At 36.0% G+C, this 26,500-nt stretch overlaps 1 protein-coding gene across 2 annotated transcripts in view; it reads left to right on the top strand.

Annotated features, from left to right (window-relative positions):
* The window catches only part of Dcc (DCC netrin 1 receptor), a 1,081,061-nt gene that overhangs the window by 860,948 nt on the left and 193,613 nt on the right, over positions 1–26,500 (top strand). For both annotated transcript variants that reach the window (XM_031365997.1, XM_031365996.1), the window contains exon 13: positions 21,682–21,823. In XM_031365997.1, coding sequence (XP_031221857.1) covers positions 21,682–21,823 — 142 coding nt within the window. The remainder of the gene's footprint in view (positions 1–21,681; positions 21,824–26,500) is intronic.

The following is a 26,500-nucleotide window of genomic DNA, read 5'->3' as shown; positions in this document are numbered from 1 at the left end:
TTTTTTTTTTTTTTTTTTTGCCCAGCAAAAGTACCTTGTATTTTCATGATGCAACTTTTATCTGTATTGGTATGATAACAGCCTGTCGTTCATCCAGATGCAGAAAGTCCATTCAGGAAGCCTTGAGGTACCACCCAATGTTAGGTTGAATGAATAGGTACAACTTACAAGGGATCTTGGAATCTTGACATTCTGTGACTGGATAAAACACTGTGACACCACTGTGTATTTATAAACAATTTTGGAACCTTCACTTTTTTTTTTTTTTTTGATTTTTCGAGACAGGGGACAGGGTCTCTCTCTATATAGCCCTGGCTGTCCTGGAACTCACTCTGTAGACCAGGCTGGCCTAGAACTCAGAAATCCTCCTGCCTCTGCCTCCCAAGTGCTGGGATTAAAGGCATGTGCCACCACTGCCAGGTGAACTTTCACTTAACAATGTTTTCACGACCTTTCACGGCTTACAAGTATCACTTTACAGGGCAAAGATAAAAGGTAGGATTTCTTACTTAAACTCTTAACTTCAATTTCTCAGGTCAGTTTTTATTTCCTTTCTCTTTGTAAATTGAAAAAGCTCTGATAACAATAAGAGAACACCAGAATTAAACAACATTGTAACTCTATATGCATATCAATTGAGAGTAGTCATATAGCAAACATGTTGAATTAGACAAAAGCATTGTCTTAAAGACCTTGCAGTGAATTATAATGATTTTAATCTAAAGTTGTCTTGTGTTAATGCCTGGTTTTATGATTATTATATCCTTTTTTTGGATAATCATGAATAAGCATAAGAAAGTGGATACAGAATCCAGCTATTCAGGAAGAGAAAGAGAGAGAGGGGATGGGATTTGGCACTTAGTACAGAATTAACTCTGCTAGCATTTACAGCATAATCCTTGAAAGACTTAATTCTTTTTAGTAGAAGTCTTGTTCATTAAAAACCAAACATGGAACTGTGAAGTGTGGTGTACCACTAGCTGGGGAAGAAAGAGGAGCAGTTGGAGAATGGTTACTTAACTGACATGACAATGAAAGCTGTCTAAACCTTGATTGAAGACTTATTTCTCAGGCTTATCAGAAACTCTACAGGGAGAAGGAAGTATTTCCTCATGTAACACCTACAATGTGCTGACTTTGATAATGACTGATGTATATAATCCTTACAACCCTATGTTATTGTTTGCTGTGTGTTCTTCATTTTTCAGTTATGGTTTAAGAATTCTGTGTTTGTTTTGAATTCTTAGTTTAAAAACAAGGTGAATCAGAGCATGGTAATAAATGGCATACCATATTTTAATTCCCTCATCCAAGAGTAAAAACTTGGCCTGATTAACATTGTAGGGCATTGCCTTGTAAGACAAGGTCACACCAAACCCAAAATGAAAAGCACACCAGGATGAAAAGTACCCATTATCTTCTCATTAGCAACCAAGAAAACCCAGTAAATATGGATCTGCTTTCAAGGACAAAGTAACAATTTTTTTTTCTAAATGTTCAGTTTCAGATTGCGATGTCATCCCCCTGTAACATAAGATAGCATACTTTCTCCAGTCACATGGAGTCACAAAGGGGTTATAACCAGTACTGAACAACCTACTATGGTATAAAGCGGCAATATCAGTATGTTAGGAAGATGAAATCCATTTTAAACATTTTTTTTTCCTTTTTATGGTGTTTTATTTTAAGTTGAGAGGCTGGACTGTAGCTTGGTCTGTTCTCCTTTCTCATACAGTTCCCCTAGACCAACCAAAGAGTAGGACTAATATTCTCAATTCATTTCCTCTCATTTTTTATTGAATATTTGCTTTATTTACATTTCAAATATCATCCCCTTTCCTGGTTTTCCCCACCCATCCCCCTTATCCTGCTTCTGTGAGGGTGTTTCCCCACCCACCTACCCACTCATGCTTCACTGACCCAGCACTCCTTTACACTGGGGCATCAAGCCTTCATAGGTCCAAGGGCCTCCCCTCCCATTGATGGCAGATAAGGTCTTCAGCTCCTTTAGTCCTTCGCCTAACTCCTCCATTGGAGTCTCTGTGCTCAGTCCAATGGTCAGCTGTGAGCATTCGCATCTGTATTGGTCAGGATCTGGCAGAGCTGAGGAGGCAGCCATATCAGGCTCCTGTCAGCAAGAGTGTCTGGGTTTGGTGTCTGAAAGTGGGATGGATCCCTAGATGGGGCAGTCTCTAGATGACCTTTCCTTCAGTTTCTGCTCCACTCTTTGTCCCTGTATTTCCTTTAGACAGGAGCAATTCTGGGTTACAATTTTGGAGATGGATGGGTTGCTTGCAGGGCCATGCCTAACCTCTCGATATGGTCTTGACAGGCTCTACGTCCCCTTTGTGGAACATTTCAGCTAATGTCATCCCTGTTAGGTCCTGGGAGGCTACTGGCATGCTTTCCTTGCATCTGGGACTTTCTGGTTGTTACCCCCAGTTCCCCATCCTCTATCCTATCATATTTTCCTCCCAAAAGCTAATACAATGTAGAGAGACAGAAGCTATTGTTAAAAAAATAATTCTGGAGGGGTATTTAGAAAAATTAATGATTTGTATAATTCATAACTCAGAGGGTTAAGATTATCTCACCTCTATTTACTCATTGCAAAAGAACTACATTAAAGATCATATAGAAAAGCTATGTAATACCTTTGTAGCTTATTATATTAATACATATTGTAAATGTGGAACATTCAAACTTCTGAATGTTAGCATCACTCCACACTGTTCCTGCTATCCTTCCCTTTAAGACTAATGCTAAAAATGTTCCTTGTTTGGAGGTAGGATACCATAAAGTGAAAACCAGGTATGTATTCTTAACTCCGAATTAAGATATATAAGATGCACAGCCATAGTCTGAGCCTCGTGTTATTGAATGTATTCAGGGAGCAAAAGAAACTTCTAATTAAACAAATGCCACTGAGTATAAAATTTAAAGGCCTGCTCTGAGTGACCCCAGTCATTAATCCTAAACAGAAAATCAATGTGTACAGAATGTTTGCTGATGACTTCTGGTCACTCCCTTTCCCAGTAATACTTAGCAGCCTTTTTGTGTGATGTGCACAGCTCAGTGGTGATTAAAAGACAAAGGGAATACAAAAGAAAGGATCTGTGCATTAGCTCTGACCTAATTAATACAATGTGACTATTTTCACAGTGGACCTGTAGGCATCTAAGCAATACCTTCCTTCAAGCAAATCAATAAATTTTGTGGATCATAAAGCTTGAAGCATAAAATACTAGCTCCCACAGAAGTCTTTAATAATGCAGACACCAATTTTATACAGCTGAAGTATTTACCTGGTACTAGCTTTTCTGTGATAATCTGGGCAAGTACGGAGCTTGTCAAACTGAGTATAAGTGCAAGCATTCTGATTTACATAATTAAGAAGTTGTCTTCTTTCTTTAATTTTTTTTAAAAAATTTATTCTTTCTTTTGTCTCTCTTATTTTTTCCTGTTTTCCTTTTTCTGTGTGTTTTTATTTAAAAGGTGGATTAAGGAAGGAGTTACTGACTAGGATAATATTTAAGGATAATTTCTCTAGTAGAAGTTATCAACTTGGAACATTTACTGTAACTTATGTCATCCATATTTAGGAAGTCAGGTTCACTCAGAAGTCTGGTCATTTTTTTAGCTACTTTAATATTTGTCTTCCAGCTTTGGTCATACTGTACAAGAGTTATACTCTCCTTCCAGTGAACACTCCAGTAATTTACTCATTGCACATGGAAATGAAAATCATTCCAAATGTCTTAAAGCATGCATGCAATGGATATGTTGTTAACAAAGAAAACATAAGCATCTGTTTGAAGTTTGAGTAAATGAAAGTAACCTCTGTTATGAACTGCATGTATTAATACATGCAAACACTCATCACATTGTACTACCAACTTAATACGTTATTGACATTATAAACCCTATTATACAATTCTGTAAGAGTTTATCTTAAGTTCCAAAATAATATAAAACATTTAACCAAATGACTAAGTGGGAAATGACATGGGAAGAAAGTATGCAGCCTATAAAAATATTAAGTGTATTCTGACTTCATCTCTTGGTCTTAGGCAAGTAAAAAGATTGCAGAATCATAATTTCCCAAAACTACATGTATTTTTATGCTTACTTTCATATATATCTATAAATAAGACTGCAACTATCTCACTTGTTGTGCACATTCTGCCATGATGCTCTGTTATGCAAGAGTCAGGACTTTGGATATGAGTCTTGTTCATTGATTTTGTTAGAGCTAATGTACAACTAAGCCATCTATAGATGCTTTAGGCCCATATTGTACCTTGTTTTCTGTATGATACAATTGCTTAAAGTTGCATAACCATTGTTCTATTAATTGTAAAATTTCTATAATATTTTAAAGAGATGCTATAGCTATCAACAGCACCTCTCTTTATCACAGAAGAACATGAATGAATATTCTGTTCCTTTTCTAAGCCTAAATGTTATTCCATTCTTAAGATACATTACATTTTCTCTGTACATCAGATTATTGACCATTAACATATTTTCAGTCTTTTCTTTCTATTCTGACCAATGTGACTAATAAATGTTTTGTATCTACTATGCACAATTACATATGCCAATTATCATGTGTGTTCAAGTAGGAAAGAAATTCTTAGTCATGATAATTTTATGTTATCCTAAGTATCCTTGTACGTGTGAGATGGTGTTGTTCACACATGATAATTGACAATATGTAACTGTCCAAAGTCTATGCAAAATATTTGTTACCATACATGTAATGATACCAATTACTCTACACCCTCTTCCGTATTATTTTTGATTTATCCTAAGAATCCTAGTAGGTGTGATGTGTTGTTGTTTGCCGTTCTAGTTGTGCTGATTCTGGATATATAGGATAAAGAATGTTTCAAATTAGAAATTAATATCAAACTGTCAGAGTAGGTGAAAGTCATGTGAAATTTAAAATATTATCTTGTAACAAAGAGAATATAAATGTTGCATAATGGGTTCTTGTGGTTCACATTCCTCAGGGAAACAATTATACTGTAATGAGGATAACTGAGTAAAGTTTTTCAAGTTTAAAAAAGAGTTATATTTTCCAGGGTATAGATATTATCCTAAAGCATTGTAAACATTTCTTCAGAATAGCAAGATGGAAAGGTAGAAGTTTGTGCATTAAAATATTTGGTACTATGACTTAGTTTTGCATGCACTAGATTACATCTTACTTTTCAGTTCTAGAAAAATATTACTGTTTAAAACATTTGTTCTTAAATTCTTATTATACCTAAAACATAAAACAAGACTTTTTAAAACAATAAATATTAAATAATCTGGCACATGAAGAACAAAGAAAAACAAACATTTGTATCTCTTTGGGGTGTGTGTGTGTGTGTGTGTGTGTGTGTGTAAATGAGAAATAAACACTGAACGTCTCTGTAACCATTCTGTCACTAGCCCTTTGAAACAGTGTCTCTTAGTGTATCTAACTGGCTAGATACACTGGACAGCAAGCTCCAAGGATCCACCTATTTCTTATCTCCTTTGCTGGTATTACATAGATTATGATTTCATCCAGTTTTATGTGGGTGTTTAAAATCTGAACCCAGTTCTTAATGTTTCTGTGGAAAGTTTGTGCCAACTGAATTATCTTCAAAGCCCAAAACTTTCCTTTGATAAAACATATTTTTCATTTTTTCTTCTATTAAAACTAGATGTTTCCCTATACAATATCTTGATTACAGTTTCCCCTTCACTCCTCCTCCCAGTTCCTTCCCAACACTCCTGCTCTATGGATCTGGTCCCTTTCTGTTTCTCCTTGGGAAAAAAACAGGCTTCTAAGAGACAAATACCAAGTATAACAAAATAAAATAAAGCAAAACACATCACATTGAGGTTAGGCAAGGCAACCCAGCAAAAGAAAAAGAGCTCCAAGAACAAACAAGAATTAGAGATGTTCACACACTCAGAAGTCCCATAAAAGTGCTAAGCTGAAAGGTATAATACATAAACAATCTGGTAAAGACCCTGTGTTTATTGTTTCAGTCTCCGTGAGTTCATATGACTCTTTCTTCTTTCATTCAGGACAAGCTATGACTTTGCTCACCTGATGTTCTCCATCTCCTTAGGCTCTCGAGTTCTTTATCTGTCCTCTTCTGAAGTGTACCCCTATCTCTAGAGGGAAGGATTTGATGAAACATCGCATTTAGGTCTGTGTGTTTCCACAGAAGCTCTCTGTGTAGAGCCTGGCATGGGTTTCTCCATCTGTCCCTGTCTGCTGCAAGAGGAACTTTCTCTGATAATAACTGAATAAGCTACTATCTTCAAGTATAGCAGAATATATTTAGGACTAAAGTTTCTCCTAAAGATAGATATACATACCAGTAGAGTTTGGCTTTACCAAACCTAGAAGTTGATTATCTGTGTCTCTGGCCTATTTAGTCTATATTGTTCTTGGTCACCCGAGCAGTGTTGGGTATGGGTTCAGTCTTGTGGAATTGGCTTCATGTCAAATCAGAAACTGGTTGATTACTCCCATAAACTCTGTGTTACCATTGATTTAGCATATTTGTAGAGAGGACAAATTGTAGGCCAAAAGTTTTGTGGCTGAACTGGTGTTTCACCTTTGATAGCCTATGAAATACCTTCCCACCTAAGATATGAGAGTGTAAGGTAAAGAATCCATGTGGGCAGCAGCCAGACTTCTTCATCTTCAATAAGTTGTGTGGGTTTGTCCTTGACAATGAGGCCCACTCTCAGTTTGCAGAGAGCAACCCATTGTCTTAAGAACACCATGGGTCATTTGGGATTTATAGTGGACCCTCTTGGCCATCAACACAACTGAATGCAACTAGATTCCAGTAATGGAAGCCTCATTTGGTGACCAGATATGGCTAGATGGGACTTCATGCCCCACATATTACAAGACCTCATTTTTGTCACCTTCATATGTTTTAAAACGTTTCCCAATCACTTCTATAGCATCCCTCAAATTGTTCCTAATTTCTTGCTGTCTCTCTGTGGTTTCCTCCTTCAACCCTATCACGTCTTTCCCTCCTCACTTCATCTCTCACTCCTGTCCCTACCTGTCCAGAGTTTACTTGTAAAGTCTATTCAATTTCTTACATTTTCTCTTATATCAGGTTCAGTGTATTTCATTTTATGTCCAGTTAGTTGATGCATTGAACTTCCGGTTTGTGCGTGGTGATAAGTATAGATTCTTCTACATTCTTCTACAGGGTGACATTCAGCTTGATGAGAACTGTTTGTTGAAGATGCTGTCCTTTTTCTAGTATGGATTACTGGCTTCTTTATCAAACATCAGGTGTTCAGAGCTGTGTGGATTTATATCCGGGTCTTCATTTTAATTCCACTAAATAATATGTTTGTTTGTATGACCATATGCGGCAGTTTTTATTACTACAGTTCTGTAGTGCAGCTCGATATTAAGAATGCGGGGACTCCCTCAGGTAGTTCTTTTTATTGCTCAGGGTTGTTTTATCTCCTCCTTTTGTCCTTGCTGTTGTTTTGTTTCCTTTTACCATGTGAGACTGAGATGTGTCATTTTGACATCTGTGAAGAATTGTTTCAGAGTTTTGACTAGGATTCCTTTGAATCTGTAGATTGCTTTTGGTAGGGTGACCATTAAGTTGTATCCAGAACTGTGTGGAAAGTATTTATCATCTGTAGATTTTGCTTGGTGGAATTTTTCTTTCTTTCTTTTTTTCTTTATTTCCTCCTTCCTTTCTTTCTTTCTTTCTTTCTTTTTTTTTTTTTTTTTTTTTTTTTTTGAGACAAGGTTTCTCTGTATAGCCCTGGCTGTCCTGGAACTTACTTTGTAGACTTGGCTGACCTTGAACTCAAAAATCTGACTACCTCTGCCTCCCAAGTGCTGGGATTAAAGGTATATGACACCACTGCCCGGCACTTGCTGGAATTTTTAAGCTTATAGACTATATATATATTATATATACTATATATAATGTATATATATACACATATATACATATATTATATGTATGTATATGTGCATATGCATATACATATATGTAAGTATACATTTGTTAAGTACACATATGTATACATATATACATATACATTATAATCAATATGTATACATATATACATATACATTATATGTGTATATGCATGTACATATACATATATGTAAGTACACATATGTATACTTATATATATGTATACATAGATGTATATGCATATACATATATATATAATCAATTGCAAGTAAAGATACTTTAACTTCTTCCTTTTCAGTTTGCATAACTTTGATATCCTTATCCTTCAACTCTCTTATTGCCCCAGCTATGAATTCAAGTACTATATTGAATAGGTATGAAGGTAGTGAACAACCATGTCTTGCTCCCAAATTTAATAGAATTAATTTAATTTCACTATTTTTAATTTGATGTTGGCTACAGAATTTTTGTAAACTTTGTTTATTATTTTACGTATGTCTAATGTATGTGTAATATCTCCAGGACTTTTATCTCAAAAAAGTGTTAAAAGAACATGATTTTCTTTAAGTATGAGGAATGAGGAAAAATACTCATTAGGAATGAGTATTTTTATTTAATGTTCAGGACCTTCTTTCTAATATTTGTTCTATTTTAGACTCATTTGCTTCTACATAGTTCAGAAAATAGAATAAAGATTAGTTGGATGGAGATGATGAATATATAACTTTTCTTTATCTTATGTTTTAGAGAATGATTCATTAGCATTGTTCAAACTAAATTATCTCCTTCTTTATTGAGTTGACATTGATCTCAATTTTATTGATTACTTATTTTAGAACTATTTTATTCTTCTCTACCAGTGCTCATACCAATAACATTTTAAGCAATCAGCCATAATATAATCAGCAATTAAAATTATAGCCAACTACAGGTGCTGGTAATTGTTAATCAATTAGACTCATTATGATTACAGGTTTAATTGGAATGCTGATTAAAGTATTGATAGTTGTTCATGCTTTTCAGTAGGAAGCAAATATGGAGAACACACTCCTACCTAGACTCAGGAAATTTCCTGAAGCCAGAAGGAACTGTACCAAATATTTTTGCAAATAGGAAAAAAGTTAAGAACATGAGTCAGAAGCACTCTGGCCTGCTAGTGGATGAATTTGTAAATCTGAATGGGCTTGTTTGTATATTAGTAATAACTTTCTATACAAACATTTCTGTAGGTCCTATTTGTCTGGATTGGTAAATTCTGGTACATTTTTATAGGAAAAATAGCAGTTCTTAAAAATTAATAGTACTTCCCTTTTGCCATGATGCTTCAATAGATATTACTAAGCGCCGACTGGACAGCCTTCAGAAACTTTAATTAGGACACATATTCATAGATGTTAGGTAGTTAAAATACTCACATTACAAACATGAGTTGATGTGTATTCTTTCTATGTAAACAAATTTTCTTGTAGGTCATTTGAAATTCATAAGACAGGCTAAAGCTTAGAGAGATACATTCCTACCTGTCCTTTCACAAGCAAAAATTGTTCCTTATTTTCTAGGTATTGGATGACAGAAACAGAATAATCAAGAAATAAATTCCGGACAATACAATCTATATTCTGTGATGACTGTCTTATAAATTCTCAATATAAAATGAAGTTTTCTCTTCAAAATAAAACAAAAAATATGGTTCTTTTGAGTGAATATGATTCTCTTTGAGTACAATTCCTTGAGCACAAAAAAGACTTCAGATTTCCACTGTATAACTTGTGATTGCAAATAAGAGCAGTGTCTGCAGTGCAGTGTCTGCAGTGCAGTGTCTGCAGTGCGGTGTCTGCAGTGCAGTGTCTGCAGTGCAGTGTCTGCAGTGCAGTGTCTGCAGTGCAGTGTCTGCAGTGCATACCTCCAAACAGTGGGGAACTAATCCAGAGGAAGCTTTTTGTATGTGCTTGTTTGTTTTAAATCTAAAAATCAGGAATGTAAGTTGGCTGTGTTGCCATTGACCCACAGTGTCAGCATTTGCAAGACTAATGAAAGAGATTTGTGAACTCTAGTCCAGACTGTATAGCAGAAGTCTACGTGTAAAACATCATCAAATAATTACAAACAACTACATAAAGAAGGCAATGCAATCCTAGCATGCCTGCCTCTCCGAGGACCAAGAATTTAAAATATTTTTGAGTTGACTTTTAAGACTCATCTTCTAGCCTAAAAAATCCTATTTTAAATCCAACTGACATTAAGTACATTAAAGAAGATAAAGAAACCCACCACCACACCTTCCAAAACCGTTAAAATGCACCATTTTATGTAAGAAATGAGAATGCCTTTTTGACTTGTGTATTGAGAGTTGGGCCTGTGGCCATCTAAGCAAGCACCAATTTTGCCATTAAAAAGCATAGACAGCCATTTTATCATTCTGTCTGATTTGATCATATGCCTTTATATGATAGCATTGTATATGACATTGCTTTTAATCCAGAAACTCTATTGACATCCATATATTTATGGTTTGGATATAAAGAGTACGTAGTAAATTATACCATGAGCCAGCTGTCTGCTGGCATTACCTAAAGATGAAAATTGGAGAGAACCTTTCCATTTATTACATCCTCTGAAGGAATATTTATCAAAATGTCTCCTCCCTCTATATCTAACAGAAGAGCACTATCAGACATTGGTGGCTCGGGAGGCAGTCAGCTGTGAAGATGAATTATGTGAATCTGACCTGTAATTTTACATGACATTTTAAACTCAAATATTTTCCCATATTTCTCCACACAATTAAAATATTTAGTCTCACTTCATTTTATGAGACATAAATAGCTATGTAAGTACTCTGTAATTACTGTACATTGTAACAAATGACCTCATAAATACATTGTAATGTCCCATGTAATTACATGGTTAAGTCTTGTCTATGAGGTGGCTGCTTTGCGATGGAAAGCCTGCTAGTTTCTGAGATTAATTACTTCTGGACTAATTTGACAGTTTGCTTGAAGATGTGCTTCCATTAAATCGCCACTTGCTCTGTTTTTAAAGAAAAATTGTTTCATAATATGCGTTTCCTTCATTCCTCAATACTGACCTCACTATCTGTGTTCATCCCAAAATATTTGCTGTGTCTAAGTGTACTGTACACAAAAGCCAAAAGGGCATAATTCTATAAGAGGAAAACTGAATGGCAATTATATTTTCCATAAAATACTAGCCAGAAACTAGAGTGATAATAATTTTAAAGTTTTTGGTTCATTACTTTTAAAACATATTGGAGTACAATGTATAAAAATACCAGTATGTATTCTGATGTGTGACTTAAAAACCTGAGTTGCAGTGACATGCATATTTTAGTATACACTTCTAATATTTTTAATTCATCATGATTATTCTTAATAAATGGGTATATATAATAAGTGAAACAATCATTATTAAAGCTTTAAAAACCAGCAGCAGTGATATCATTCACCAGGCTGCTCAAACAATAACTTAGTTTCAGTAGTACAAAACAACAGAATGGAACAAGAAATCAATGAACACAATATTTTTGTATTAAATTAAATATGTCTTATATTCTTGTGCCTTTGAAGTGTATAGGTTTACATATAGCTCCCTTGATGGGTTTTCCACTTTTCCTGTATTACTCCGATACCAACGCTATTTTATTGCTTTTAGTGGCTTCATTTGGAAGGAATTAATAGTCTGAAAATAAGACTTAGTGATCTCTGAAAGTCAATGAGGGTCCCTAAACATTCAGCATACTTCTAGGGAATGACTTAAGCACTATAGAGTAAAATCTATTGATACTGACAAATTCTAAAATGACTGCACATAAGATCACTATATCACACACTCTGGAGAGCAACAAAATTGCTTTATTGTAATGGAATTTTGTCAAAATGTGAATACCTCCTAAAATTATATTTCCCATTTTGGGGCTCAGATGTGAGCCGGCCTGGCTACTACACTATGTATAGTGATAGCAAATATAATGTGAAAATGCTATTTTAAGTCCAGTATCTTAAAGCTCAATGGAGTTACATTCATATGAACCCGAATGATTTGTTATTTGTTCCTTCCTGTGCTCACTCTATCTTGTAGTATATTTTGTATTCCCAGTCACATTCTTTATCGGTTTACAAGTGCTAGGATAATTATATGTTGTTTGGGAAGACGTCTTAGGTGACAGGAAAATGTAATTGATTTTAATCCAATAAGTGGAGCTATACATGTTCTTATATGAGGACCAGCATTGGGAAATCAGTAAAGTATTTCTGTATTACCAATAAGACTATGCCAAAGTCAATCATAAATGAAACATCTCTCCACACATTTCAATGAATGAAATGATTAGAAATTTAGAATGGTACACGTCTGAATAATAAAGAACATTATTTTGCCTTAAAAAATGCTAGTTTTTTTAATATCTGTAACCTATTTGCAATCAGATTAAGATTTTATAAAAGTAATTCATGCTCTTATTCATTCACTTATTTTTAGGTCTGCAAAATCCAAACATATGAAAGAATATGTCTTGGGGAATCCAGTATTTGTAAACTTGCTCTCATTTTCACCGTATTTTTGTATGTGTCAAAAGTGGTATACATTCACCAAGGAGGTCTGTGGCAGCATTTTCTCTGTCCAATCACATTAGGGCAGTGACAGGCCTGCGATTGAACAGGAATAGAGAGGTGGAGCTAGAAGCTGAGAAGGGAAAAGAGCAAGATCAGGAAGGTAGCGGAGAATCATCATCATGGAATTTAACCAGGGCCATCTATGTAACATGGGTTTGGACCTCTTCACCAGAGCCCAATGGGCTCATCAGCACTGCGTTACTGAAGGCAATGACTCCTTTACTCTCAGAATCCACCAATAATCAATGGTTCATCAGGAAGAGATGGGAATTGGGACTCGTCAGGTGCAGGTTCAAGATAAGTATTAAAAGTTCTGTGCATTAGTGGTAGCTGTGGTTGTGTCATGCTTAGAGGCTAGCATGACACTTATATACTTCCTGCTCCTGCAATATTCCCTAAGCTGAAAAGGGATGGTATAAATACCTTGCATCAGGATGGACCGAAACTATCATCTATGCTCAGCATCTTTGGTAGTCATGACTCTGAATTTACCTTAGTTTATTGCAAAGAGAGGCTGTTCTTATTATGGGTGAGAGTATCGTTTTGTCTATGGGTATAAGAACAGATACTTAGAGAGTGGGTTACTGTTAATCAATTTAGTTAAACAAAAATACCAAGTTCACATAGTTGACCTATGTCCTCTTCAGGAAGGAATTGTTGGCTAGGTTTCTAATATGAGAATGGGTTTACTCTTTTAGAGTGGACCTCAAGTCCAATCACAGGTGGATGTTTGTCCCCATAACATTCCTGCCTCAATTGATAGAGAAGTGCTCATACTATTTCAGTCACAAAATAAGCTCATGACAGGTTAGTTTCTATTTTATTATAAAATAAAGTAGTGTTTCTTTTATGAATTAAAAAATTATAAAATTTTAGTTAAAATTTATTTGTATGTACTCATTCACAAATTTTCAAAGCTTATGGAGCAGTGATGAACTTCAGTCTTCACAAGCCTTGGTTTGAATGTGTTTACCAACTTCCCTTCTTTTCATTGTGACTAATAGTCTCTCACATGAATTCACAAATATAAATTTTGACCTGCAACTCAACATTTTAACATCATTTATTGAGAAGAGATTATATATTTTTAATCATATAATAAATCACTACAATAACAAGAAAAATATGCTATGTTATGATTTTATTATTGATTCTATTTATTCTAAATGAAAAGCTAGGAAATTACCCTTAGTCAGCTCTTCTCTACATTTTAACTTATAAATTTCTGTAATTATTTTCATCTAGTGTAAAAAGAAGCATGTTTAGGACAGGTAAGTGGGACACTTGTCTATGAGTGTAATGATAAGGATTTGGAGTATATATTATATTTATATGATTAGAAATTGTATCTGTTTAGGGAGACAGCAGTAGTCGGTTTTCCTCTAGACTCCATGACATCCCCAGTTGCAGGGTATTTGGCTACTTTTACAGTACTCGACATTGATTTCCTCACATAGAATGAATGGGCTTTAAATCCAATTAGACAGATGTTACCCCAAAGATATAACACCAAGTTTGAACCACTGGAGATATCTTGTTGGACTAGCCACGGTTATGGTTCACAGGTTTTACAACAGGATATATAGGGCTATGGATTGCTTTTCTCCCTTGGTAACTTACAAAGCATCTTGAGGCGATGTGAGAGCTTGTCCTGTGGGGGGAGGCTTCCAGGTCAGTTATAGCTCAATTCGTCCGTACTTTATATCTTGTGAGTTGTGTCAATAACACCTTAACAGTGTGCTGTCAATAACGACTTAGTATCCTGAGTGGTAGCCAAGTAATATGTGTGTGTATTTAATAGTTTAAATGTTTTTAAAATACTGTTAGTGTAGTTCCTACCATCACCCACTCTCCCCACTTTAGCCTGTCACCCTTGTCACATTTCCCATTTCCTCTTTCAGATCACATGTGTCCTAAAATCCCTACTCTCTAGACATCTCCACCATGGTACTTTTTCCCTGTCTTGTATTCTGTAGTTACTTCAGGTTATGTCCTCACATCTAAAGACACAGAGGTAGAAGCCTCGAATTAGGGAACACACAGTTTTTCTGCCTGCTCCTGCCCAATCTCAGTCAATATAATGTTTTCTATTACCATTTCCCTGCAAATTTCATAATCCATTTTTTTTATTTACAGCTGAATATAATTCTATTGTGTATATAATACATTTTTAATTCTGTACCCACTAGCTGAAGGACATCTAGGTTGCTTCCGCTGCCTAGAGATTGTGAGGACAGCAGCCATGGACATGGCTGTGCCTCTGGAGTGGGATGTTGAGTCCAGTAGAGCTGACTAATATGGTAGATTTACTTTTATCTTTTTTGAAACCTTACACACTTATATCCAGAATGACTATAGAAGTGCGACCAACAATGAGTGAGAGTTCCTCTCTCTACACATTTGTCAGGGTTGGTTGTCAGTTGTTTCCTTGATTGTGAACCGTTTTGACTGGGCTAAGATGAAATCTCAACATAGATTTAGTTTGCATTTCTCTGATTGCTACAGATTCTGGTAACTCTTTAAGTGGGTTGTTTATCTGACAATTTTACCCTAGTGAATTATTATCATCTACTGAGCTGCTTATGTCTGACACATAAGCTTTTAACTTATTATTTTTCCCTCTTACTGCTGAAATTTGGAAAAAATAGCCAAATTCTTTTAAATGGGTTTCCAAAAACGTTTATTGAGTAACTTCAGTTTTACAGATTATTCTGTTTTTCTCCTTGCTCTATGCTTTCTCACAACCCAGGCATGATGTTTCTATTTGCTAAAATAAAAAATAAGGGTTGTATTCGATGCAAGAAAGATGCTCAGAAAATGTATATGGAAGAATAGTAGTTCCTAATGCAATTCTTACGGATTCATCTCTCTTGGTTCCTCTGTCAATTTGAAGCAGAAAAAAATGCTAAATAAGTTGTCAAAAACAAACAAACAACAACAAAAAAAACAAAAATACCAAAAAACAAAAACAGCAACAACAACAAAAATGCCCCCCCCAATCTGTATTTTCAATATCGTTTATCTTGAATCTTTCTTCCTTTCAAAATATTCCACTTTAGAATCACTCATTGGCAATGAAGGTACTGGTTCAGTTTGTGAGCTGAAGGACTCTCTAGCATGTGATCCCTGCTAGCTAGAAACATTCTCTGTGCAGTCCACAAATCAAGATCTGGATGATGATAGTACAGAGTGACTGTAATTAAGGATACTAGTGGGGGGTATCAGGGATGTGTGCTCTTTCAAAGTGATGCCAGGGTGTCTTAATAAGAAGTGCATGTGACCAAATGAGGACAAAATGTTTATCTCAGTATCCAAACCACTTCTTATGAGACACAAGCTACTATAAGTACTGAGGGGAAATGGAAAGTCTAGATTGGTTTTCAAACTACTCCCAGAACTCCCAGATCCCTGCAGTTACTTCAAGGTCATTCTGAGTTCTTTTCAAATTCTGCTTACCAGCCCCTTCTATAGGAAAGCTTGTGATATGCCACCAGAGTAAGATAACTGAATATTTTCTGAGAGAGTATTATGGAGCTCCAAATGGACCAGTTCTCATCTGAATATCCTACTAGATAACTGATGCATCAATTTACGGTGCGATGTGCATTTTAAAATAGAAGATATATAAAGAATAGAGTCTTATGATATGAGCTTCTGAGAAAACTTGGGTTGGTGGGCTTATCAGTTACTTTTCTTGTTTTCTTATGCACTGTTCACACGCATATAGATGGAAAAGCAAGTAAGCTGTTACAAAAATGATGACAATGAAACTGAAAAATCCGTGTCTCTGGTTTAGACAAGACTATCCCAAGAAGTTTGGAATGCAGTCAAGGAGATCATTTTAATAGTAATTTATAGTCCTAACTCTTCACTACCATAATCACTGATACAACCTTGCAATCTTACTCTGGAGCTCCCCATACTTCGCCCTTTTTCCCACCTTTCTTGAGTTGGAAATTACACACGGACTGTCAGGTGTATTCATCATGTGCATGGGTGATAGGGACCCAAATCAGATCCTTATGTTTGCAAGGAAAATATTTTTCCACTGAAACATATCCACAGCCCTCTTTTTCCTTTAGTAATCTTAGTAGGAGATTTTGGGGACTATATTGCCGAAGAATAGCCCAATTTTTCTGTAAGTATAAAATGAGAACATTGAACTCAATGGCTAGAAAAATCTTCCAGTATTGCCACATAGCAACCTCAGAGTAAACATTAATTGAAGTCTATAACTCAGTAGACCCCACTCTTTAATTGTTAGAAGTGTCTGAAATGTTGAAAGTCAAAAACTTTAAGTGACCATAAATACTAATCTGCAAGATTTTAAAATTCTAGTTTTTCTTGCTAATTTCTAAAGCACTTTTAGCAAAGAATATATTCATATATACAAAATTGGGTTGGGGCAAGCCATTGAAGACAAGAAGTTAGATGGGAAAGTATGCATTGAGACTTCTGAGTGTGCATGCTGATCCAAGTTCATGTTTCCACCGTGATCTGAGACATTCTTAGTGTTTTAGAAAAGCATACCTCTCACATTTTGCCATCCAACAAATACCATGTTCTCTTGCTATCAGATATTCCATGACCTGAGGCTGCTTTACCATGTTCTGACATTTTGACCATATTTTTACTTTCTTACCTTTGACCTTATTGTTTCCTATATTTAAATGTCTTTTTCATCCTCTCCATAAAGTTCTGCTCAAATTTGAATGTTGAACTTTTAGTGAAATATATTTGGCATAATCAATCTTTGCATCTTGTGCCCCTAAGACAATCCTCTATTTTTTGGCACTCTGCCTTTCATAGCTTATGTCTCTTTCTTCTGTTTGACCTGGTGAGCCATGACTTGAGTTTTGCTTACTCCAGTGTGTATACTGTGAATGAATACTGACTAAATGAATGAGATTCTTAATGTTGTGAGCTTTCTTTGAGAGGCAATATTAAATTGCAATGAAATTCCAGCTTTATAATCACCATATTTAAGCTTCAATACTGTCTCACCAATTATAAGCCTCATGATTTTAATTTACTTCACCACATTACATTGTAGTTTATATGACAGAACAAAAGACAAAACAATGAATTGCAACTCACAAAATTATCAGGACTATAAATTCATCCCTCTTGTAAAGTATGTACCAATAGGACACCTATGGTGGATTAAATATGGTGTTAATAAATACTAAAAATATAGGTACCTACCTGTCATATTAGTGTATTTGTGGGAGGCAATAATCTCAGTAATTCCATGTTCTCATAAAGGTAATCAGTCATGTTATACAAGTTAATCAAGTGATATAAGGAATAGTTTGCATAATTTATAAGATTATATTTAAAATTTGTGTGAAGGTTTTACATATTTTAATTCTGTTATATATTTGCAAAACTGTGGTTGATCTTTGCCATTTGTAAAGCCTGTAGCTGTAAAATGAATAATCACTAAAGTGCTACAATTTTAATATTAATGGTCATTCTGTGGTCTTGGGCAGAACAGTGAAAATATTGTTAGCCTTTATCTTACCTTCTTCTTTCAAATCTCACATTGGAAATGAAAGTATTTTTTAACTGGCCTCTTATTTTCATTATCTGTTTTTATTAGTAACTTTATAAGGTTTTGTGTCTCTTAAATGTAGTACTAGCATCTGTTTCTTCAATGTCACTAAATACAAGAAGACAGTGATATGCCTTGTGGAGACTAAGAAATAAGTAAGTTAGGTTGGGTATTAAAAACAATTTTAACCAGTAACATTAAATAAAGTATTTTAAAAGAAAACCACAAGAAGCCCATGTTATAGACAAATTGACATGCATTTTGTAATAAGAGCCTGGAAGAAATCCAAATTACTATTTTCTGTAGGAGCAATGTTTCAGTATTGAGAGTTGGGATTTCATGAGGTTTTAATAGAAAATAAGGGAGGTAACTATTGAAAATCTACTGTTTGCCACATTTTATGATTGTCAGGATACTTAGTAAAGAACTTTAACTTCCATGACTTAATCTGCTTGTATAAAATATTCAATTGTTTTAAAGCAGCAGCTATTTAGTATGTGAGATAATGATCATGGATAGCTCTTTCCTTAGAGAGCAATGTCCCGCATTAGCCATTGTGTCCCAAGACCAAAGGAGGTGAAAAACTCTGGCTTGTGATCCAGACTCAAGCGTCTATCCCTTGACTCTGGCTTCTTTCTAAAAACTGATTGTTTTTATTCTACTACCTCCAAAGAACAATTTTAAATGACTACTTTTAAAAATGAATATAAATTTATTGTCAAAATACCCCATGTTTATTTTTTGAAAAGTTAAATAACACCAAAAAGCATACAGCAAAGTTCAATAAGCCATAAAAAGATCTGATTTTTGCTTTCATTCATGTAACAAGCATGAAATTGGAGTTGAGGAAATTTACATCAACAGGGAACATTAGATTGTATTTGTGTGTGATCAAGTCCAAAGTGTCACTGCTTCTGCAATTGCTCTGTATTTTAATTTTATAACCTAAAATTTTCCAATTCTTGGATTTAATCAAAATGTAATTATTCAGTACATGCTCTTTTTTAATGTGGTGACTTAGCATATCAAACTATATCAAATTAGTATTTTCTTTTTTGAAGGCACACACACTTATTAAAGTATAAGCAAATATTATTTATAAGAACTGTGATACTCTCCAGGAAGTTGTGGTGTATGCCTTTAATCCCAGCACTTGGGAGGCAGAGGCAGGCAGATTTCTGAGTTCGAGGCCAGCCTGGTCTACAGAGTGAGTTCCAGGACAGCCAGGGCTGCACAAAGAAACCCTGTCTCAGGTCGCGGGGGCATGGAGGGGAAGAACCGTGATACTCAAAGGTGTGCCAGGCAGTCAGGTAGTTAAAGTTCACCACAGGCTCCCTTTAAAAGAGCGCATCCAATAGGACCCTTAGGCTGTTTCATAAGGTGAGCAAGTGGTCTCTCTGAGAAACCAGTAGGATGAAAGAGCAGACACTATCTGGGCCGTCTGCACTAGCTCTGGTGTCCTATTTCCCAGCGTCCATCTGCTGCTACAGGATTTGTTCAGGCCCTTAGAAACAGAGAAACCAGAGAAAGCTGCTTGCTATATTATCAGAAGGCAAAGAGAGAGGAGTGGAGGTAGAAAAAGCACTCGACACTGCTACCCCCTCCCAGCTCATCTTGCTCAAAGGTGACAACTTTTTTTTGTTGTTTGTTTTGTTTTTCGAGACAGGGTTTCTCTGTATAGGCCTGGCTGTCCTGGAACTCACTCTGTAGACCAGGCTGGCCTTGTACTCAGAAATCCGCCTGCCTCTGCCTCCCAAGTGCAGGGATTAAAGGAGTGCACCACCACTGCCCCGCTAAAGATGACAACTTTTATATTTTGAGAGTTTTAACTGCCTGTTTACTATTTGTTTTCATTTATAGTTAACTTGAAGCCATACACACGCACAATCTGTTCTTAAACCCATCAGAATTACTTTTGACTTTCCGTTTCTTACCAGTCTGTAATGTCAGTGATCAGAATTTTAAGGACTATCCAGCTCTGTGTGATTCTTTACGTTCTATACTGTTGAGTTTTCAAATGTTGTACCCACACATCTCTCACAAAGGTATAGCTACTATATCTATGTGATTCTTTTACATTTGTTCCGTTAAATACTTCGTGATCTCCTCTAAGCTAGTCCCAAATTCTTCCACCTCTTATATGGTAGGCTTTTATTGGAAGGTTAAGTAACTTTATTTACCATCTTTTCTTTTGTATTCTATTTTATTTTTTCTTTCTAATTTTCTTCCTCATATTTGCTGCCTTTCCATTCTCTCAGTTTACCATTGCTTGATAGAGGTTATGAACTAGATGCTGGTGGTTTATCCTTTCTCTACAATTCACTGCACTCTTTTTATTCCCTTCTTAATTTTGAAATATGTTTTCATTTATCCTCCAATGTACTTATAGATTTTTTTTTTCATTTTTACTCTCATACTTTTCAGGCTTGTTTACAATCTCAACCTACCATGTTTTCATTATTCCCAGGATCAAGCATTTTCTCTTAGATATTTGCTGTACAATTGTATTTTCAGGGTTCTTTTGTGCACGTTATTATTGTTTCTCTCAGGACACTTTATTGTGCACTTCTGCCTTCATTTTGCCTCAGTGTGTCTCAGACTCTGATGATATCTGGTCATATGAAATTACCATTATATGTAAAAATGAAGTTCTAAAACTCAAACTTGCAAAGGGCAAACGCTGGTTCCTGGTGGGACTTGTTAAGTTATGGATTCACTGTTGGGGACTCAGGCTGGGGTCTTTTTGTCTAGTTCAAAGTTCTTAATTTTCTGTCATGAAGGGTTATGTGATATTGCCCCTAGCTAACTTAAGTTCCCCTGTGTACTGGATGTGAAAAGAAAATATGGATGCCTCACATCTCTGACCTGATAACCCCTTCCTACATCCCTGCTCACTGGTGTGCCTCTTATCTGACTCTCTGGCCTTTGTGTTCAACAACTCTGAGCATTGAGCTCCCTGCTATTCTAGCCAGTGAGGGTTAGAGGACTAGCTAGATGTAAGAAGCTACAGTTTAAATCCTATTTGAGATTTCCAAGTCACCTCGATTTCCAGCAGTATGCCTCAATACCATACTCAGTTGTATAGGAAGCAAAAAAGTCCCAGAATTGGCTGATTTTTAAATGGAAGTTATCTTGGTTTTCATTTTTTTTTTAAGTTTTTAGGCATAGCTTTTTCCTTTGCCTTTAAGTATGCACCAACCTGTTGGTGTCACTCATCTGAAATCTCCTGGCTGTGATAGCTGAGATTTCAGTGGCTTTTAATATTTAGAATCCTTTATTATCATTTGAATGGTGGTGGCAAGGGAGACATGCAATTGCACATAATCAGTCCAATAACTTGTATGCATCAGTACTAAAATAAAGCGGATATGTTGCTGTCCGACTATAGGAAAGGATTTCACATGGAGGCCATGCCTTATAATTCTTGCTTCTCTATTTTATTCACACCTGCGTTTCGGTTGCTTCTCTGACCCTGCTCAGTTGTCTTCCTCTCTTCAATGTCTTCATTTACATTTATTTTATTTTTATTTTACAGAGTATCAAAGTAAGCTGGCTTCCTCCTCCATCGGGAACACAGAATGGATTTATTACTGGCTATAAAATTCGACACAGAAAGACTACCCGCAGGGGTGAGATGGAAACACTGGAACCAAATAACCTCTGGTACCTTTTCACAGGTCAGTGTTCCCACAGTGCAGTCTAGCAAGCTTTTGATGAATTAAATGCTTTAGGAATAAAATATACTCTCACTTCAAAGGAACATCGACTTTTTTTTTTCCTGGCAGCTGACATTTATTGGCCTGAACAAGAATAACCTTTATATTTTTAACTTGATAGGCCCTATAATGCTTGCACTGCCCATTTCCCTTTGTATCATCATCTCAATAAGTGTATCCTAGAACTTTTACCTATGTTACTTCCCAGAATCGCTGATTCAGAAGCTCTTACTGCCTAATAACTTTTTTAACTTTTAAGTTAACAACTTTTAAAAGGCTTCTAATGAAATGGCAATGTTCCTCTCTGGGGTACTCCCTCCTTACCACAGATGTCAAGATGAAGTGAAAATAAACAAAAAGAGGGAGAGTGCTGTACTTTCTATAAATGCATAGGTCTACTTTCACAGAAATATTGGTGGAATTCATAGGAGGTTAGGATTCACTAATTAATATTCATTAATATTCCCAAAACTGAATCCAATTTTCATAAATACAATTTTCTGATTTGATAACACGAGAAAATAATATATTTTTCCTTATAATTTTGCAGCCTTAATGTATGTTCATCTAAGTTCCTAGCGGGCAGACTAAAGGAACTCTTCTTCTAAACTTACCTCAGTGAAGATCTATGCTTGGGAGGACAAGAACAAGTGAACTTTGGAAGTGAGAAAAGTTCAGGGACATATTTTCCTTTTTAAAAAAAAATAGTGATGCATTATTGAGTTGGGTGGCCATAACTTTGGGAGAAATGCAGTTTCGAACACTTCATGGACTGGCTCTGGGAGGTCGTACAAAATGACTATGTACAAGAGTACAAAAGAGTGCACAGCTTCCCTTGCCTGTCACTGGGCAGGGCAAGTGACTGACTACATTGCATAGCAAGACCCTGCAAACCAGAGCTTTTGGTGTGTGCCAATAGGAGCTGTCTCCTTCTTCATCCACACTTTATACTATGGTGGTAGCGAGGTTCAGAATTTTATAGGTTGAGAACTAGTGTGAGACACGTCTATGGCCTTGAGAACAAAGCACAGTTTAGTGGTTCACCACAGCGATTCAGAGTTCATGCTGAGCAAACCAGAGATGGAGCTTGTGTTTGTTAGTGTTCTCAATACTGTGACAAAGTGCTTGACAAAAAAAAAGAAAGACTTAAGACTTTTTTGGTTCATTTTAGAAGAGTGTAGTGCATCCTATCATGAAGGCATGATGAAGGAGTGTGGGGCTCACATGTGCAATCAAAAGGAAGAGCAGAGAAAGGCAACCACCAAATTCTTAAACTCCATGGCCCGCATCTGGAATTCCTGGAGACATCATCAGTCTCCATCACGCTTGGGTAGCCCCACACATGTAACTCCTCTACACGCTGCAACTGTAGCTGCTCCTTCTTTGCCTGTTCTATTCCGTGCCTCAGCTTTCTGCACCATGTATGTCTCTGGCATAAACAACATCCCAGCTCTCCATTTCTTTGATGTTCCCTTCCACAGCTTAGTGCAATGCAGTTCCACTCACAGCTCAAGATTTCCCCCATGGAATCTATCTCTGTCTGCCACGGGTTGTCTCAGGAACTTTCTAGGACTGTGGTTCTAACCTCCCTGATGTACTTACTCTCTTTTCATTTTGCATCCCTGGAAAACCAGCAGTACATAGAGAGTACTACCTGCTACTAGCAACAGATCTATTCTGAATGCCATCTGCTAAGCTATCGTGGTAGCTGTGTACTTTGGCAACTGAACTCCCTGCAGTGGGTGTTTTGATCAAGGAAACCCTTTAGCACAATGCCCAATTCATGCTCTCTTTTCTCTTGAACTTGCAGTTTTACAACTTGGAACTCCTAATGGGTTGCCTTCGGGACACCTTTACTGTTTTCCAAGTGCATAATAGCAGGCTTCTCTCTGGTGGCATCAGTCTCGTTAACAATTATGCAGCTTCCATTTCCAACCAGGCTTGACTGAAACTTTAAATTTGTTCATAGAATCTTACTCATGAAAATACACATGTTTATATTCTCACTGTCTCTGATTATATCTCACTGTCTCTGTGTCTGCTTGTCTCTGTCTCCCTCTCTTTTTCTTTCGGTGTCTCTATCTCTCTCTGTGTCTTCCTCTCTGTCTCTCTCTGTCTCTGTCTCTCTGTTTCTCTCTGTCTGTCTCTGTCTCTCTCTGTCTCACCAAGACGCAGCATAGATTCTGTACTCTCTTGAGATAATAAGCTATTTATTCCATTACTTTTACTCTTGGCCTTACTATATTTTTCAGGAAATGGGCAGAAAGCAGTCAGATTTAGAGTATAACATAATATGTTAGACATCTAGTCCAGCTCCCAGTAGAGGCTTCGTTTACCTCGGAAACCTCACAAGCATAGACTTCAGCTTCCCTGCTGGTAGAAGAGTCCTATTGAAGAATATGATATTTGCACACTCTTTTCAGAATTGCTTGACTTATAATATTCAAAGGTTCTCTACTCTTCAGCTCTATGTTCTATGTCTGTCCCACAAACCAATTCCAGATGGCCACATGCCACATGATCAGTTTTATCCCATCGTCTGCCAACACATAGCGACCATTTTCTGTATCAGTTACTTTTCTGAATGCTGTGTCATAATACTTTACAAAAGTAATGTAAGAAAAGAAGAACTTATTCCAGCTCACGTTTTTAAAGGTAGAGCCCATCACGAACAAGAAATTACGGTAGCAGAAACATGAGATAATGGTTGCAGTGTGTTAACATTCTGAGAACGGTGGCAGATGGACGATAGTGTTCAGCTCTTTCAGTGTGAGACTCCAACCAATGGAAGGGCAACACATTTATCCAGCATGGGTCTTTGCACCTCAGTTAATCTTTTCTGGAAGTGCTGCAAAGATATTCTCAGAAGAACTCCTGTGTGATTCTAAGTCAAGTCTAAGTCAAGTCAAGCTGACAATGGTAAGCCATTACAGCAGCACAGCACATGATCGTGCGATTAGAGGTAAACCAAAACATATTTTTGTAGTAAGTAGAATTGTTGATTTTCTACTTAAATCTACCTATGTCTAGTGAATAAACTATCACTGCCAATGGGGAAATTAACTACTTAGTTTTTCTCTAGACCAGTTATGAAGCAAATGGTATTTAAAATCATAACACACACACACACACACACACACACACACACACACACACACAGGAAGGAGGGAGGAAGGGAGGGAGAAAGGGAGGGAGAGAGAAGGCAAAGGCAAGGGAGAGGGAGAGGGAGAGGGAGAGGAATAGGGAGAGGGAGAGAGAGAGAGGGACAGACAGTGCCTTTTCCTTAGCCAATAATCTTCAATTTCAGAATAACATAGTTTGTTCCCATGGAAATATTGTCTGTACAATCTTATCGTAATTGCGAGAATGTTTCCAAGTTAGATTATGGAATATAATACTGCCTACTTAAAAAAAAAAAAAAAAACTCGACAAAATCCTTTGCGGGTTGAATTTAAAAGCCAGGTATAACATCCAACACACTATTTACAAAGATTTTAAAGAGTCAAGCCTATGACATATTTTCCTCAACCATGAAGAAGTAACATGAAAGATAAAAATAACTGATGTTAAAGGAAGACCTATGTGCTTGATCGAGCTTGTGGATCATAAAATGACATGTGGTTGCTTTGACAAAAATCACACTTTTGAAAAAAATCTTACTAAAAATATTTTAATACATCTAAGGTTTTAGTATTAGACATAAAGAGGCACGGAGACATCTCAGTTTGCCTTTTTATAGAATACAGTGGGTTGGGTCCTGCTGCTTTCTTGTCAATAGATTTTTTTTTGTCACATAAAACATTAAAAATATGAAATAAACTCTGTTTATAAAATAATGGATGGACAAAGGACAGAAACAGTAAGAACTGGAAATTCAATTCAAAGTACTCTAAATTGCTAATAAACATGGTAAGACAGTCAATCTTGTTTGCAAATGTAGAAACAGAGGTAAAATGAGTGATTATTTTCTTTAATTGTAGTAACAATGACAAAAGTAAGTGGCAGTATATTTAGGGAGCACAGAGTCATAGCAACTTCCATTCTCTGCATAACATCCGAGAACATCATGGAAAACACTGTGTTTATATATTATATGCACATGTACATAAGCATATATGTATTGTGAGTTCAATTTTTTTGCATAGAGATACAAAACAGACCCAGCTTTCCAAATTTTAGGACATATTCTAAGGTATAATTCTATTTTTCAAAACTTTTAAACAAAAATTTATTTACCTTAGAGTATTACTTTCATAGGAAATAGTTTTTAAAATTATAAATATCTTTAGCTAATAGATTTTTTTTTTAAAGAAAAATCAGCCCTATCTTATTTATGGAAAGTTTTGTGAAATGAAAAGTAATAAGTCACACGTTAAAGACTGACAAATTATTCAGTTGTATTGTGCTTACTTAATTCCAGAATGATTTTATTATGTCCAAAGGATGTGTCTGCAAGTGTGGCTGAATGCAATATTCCTGCTATCCACAAATTTAGGGAAGACACTATTCAGGCCATTACAAATCTGTGTTATTTTTCCCTCAAGCACAATCATTTTAAATTGCATCCTCCAAAAATATGCACTCAAAGATAAATAATTCATCTCTACATTTTTATTTCTCTGAACTGGGTAGGATAAT

This window comes from Mastomys coucha, unplaced genomic scaffold, assembly GCF_008632895.1.
Source record: "Mastomys coucha isolate ucsf_1 unplaced genomic scaffold, UCSF_Mcou_1 pScaffold13, whole genome shotgun sequence".
Classification (NCBI taxonomy): Eukaryota; Metazoa; Chordata; class Mammalia; order Rodentia; family Muridae; genus Mastomys; species Mastomys coucha.
The sequence above is the reverse complement of the archived record's forward strand: the minus strand, read 5'-3'. Positions and strand labels throughout refer to the sequence as shown.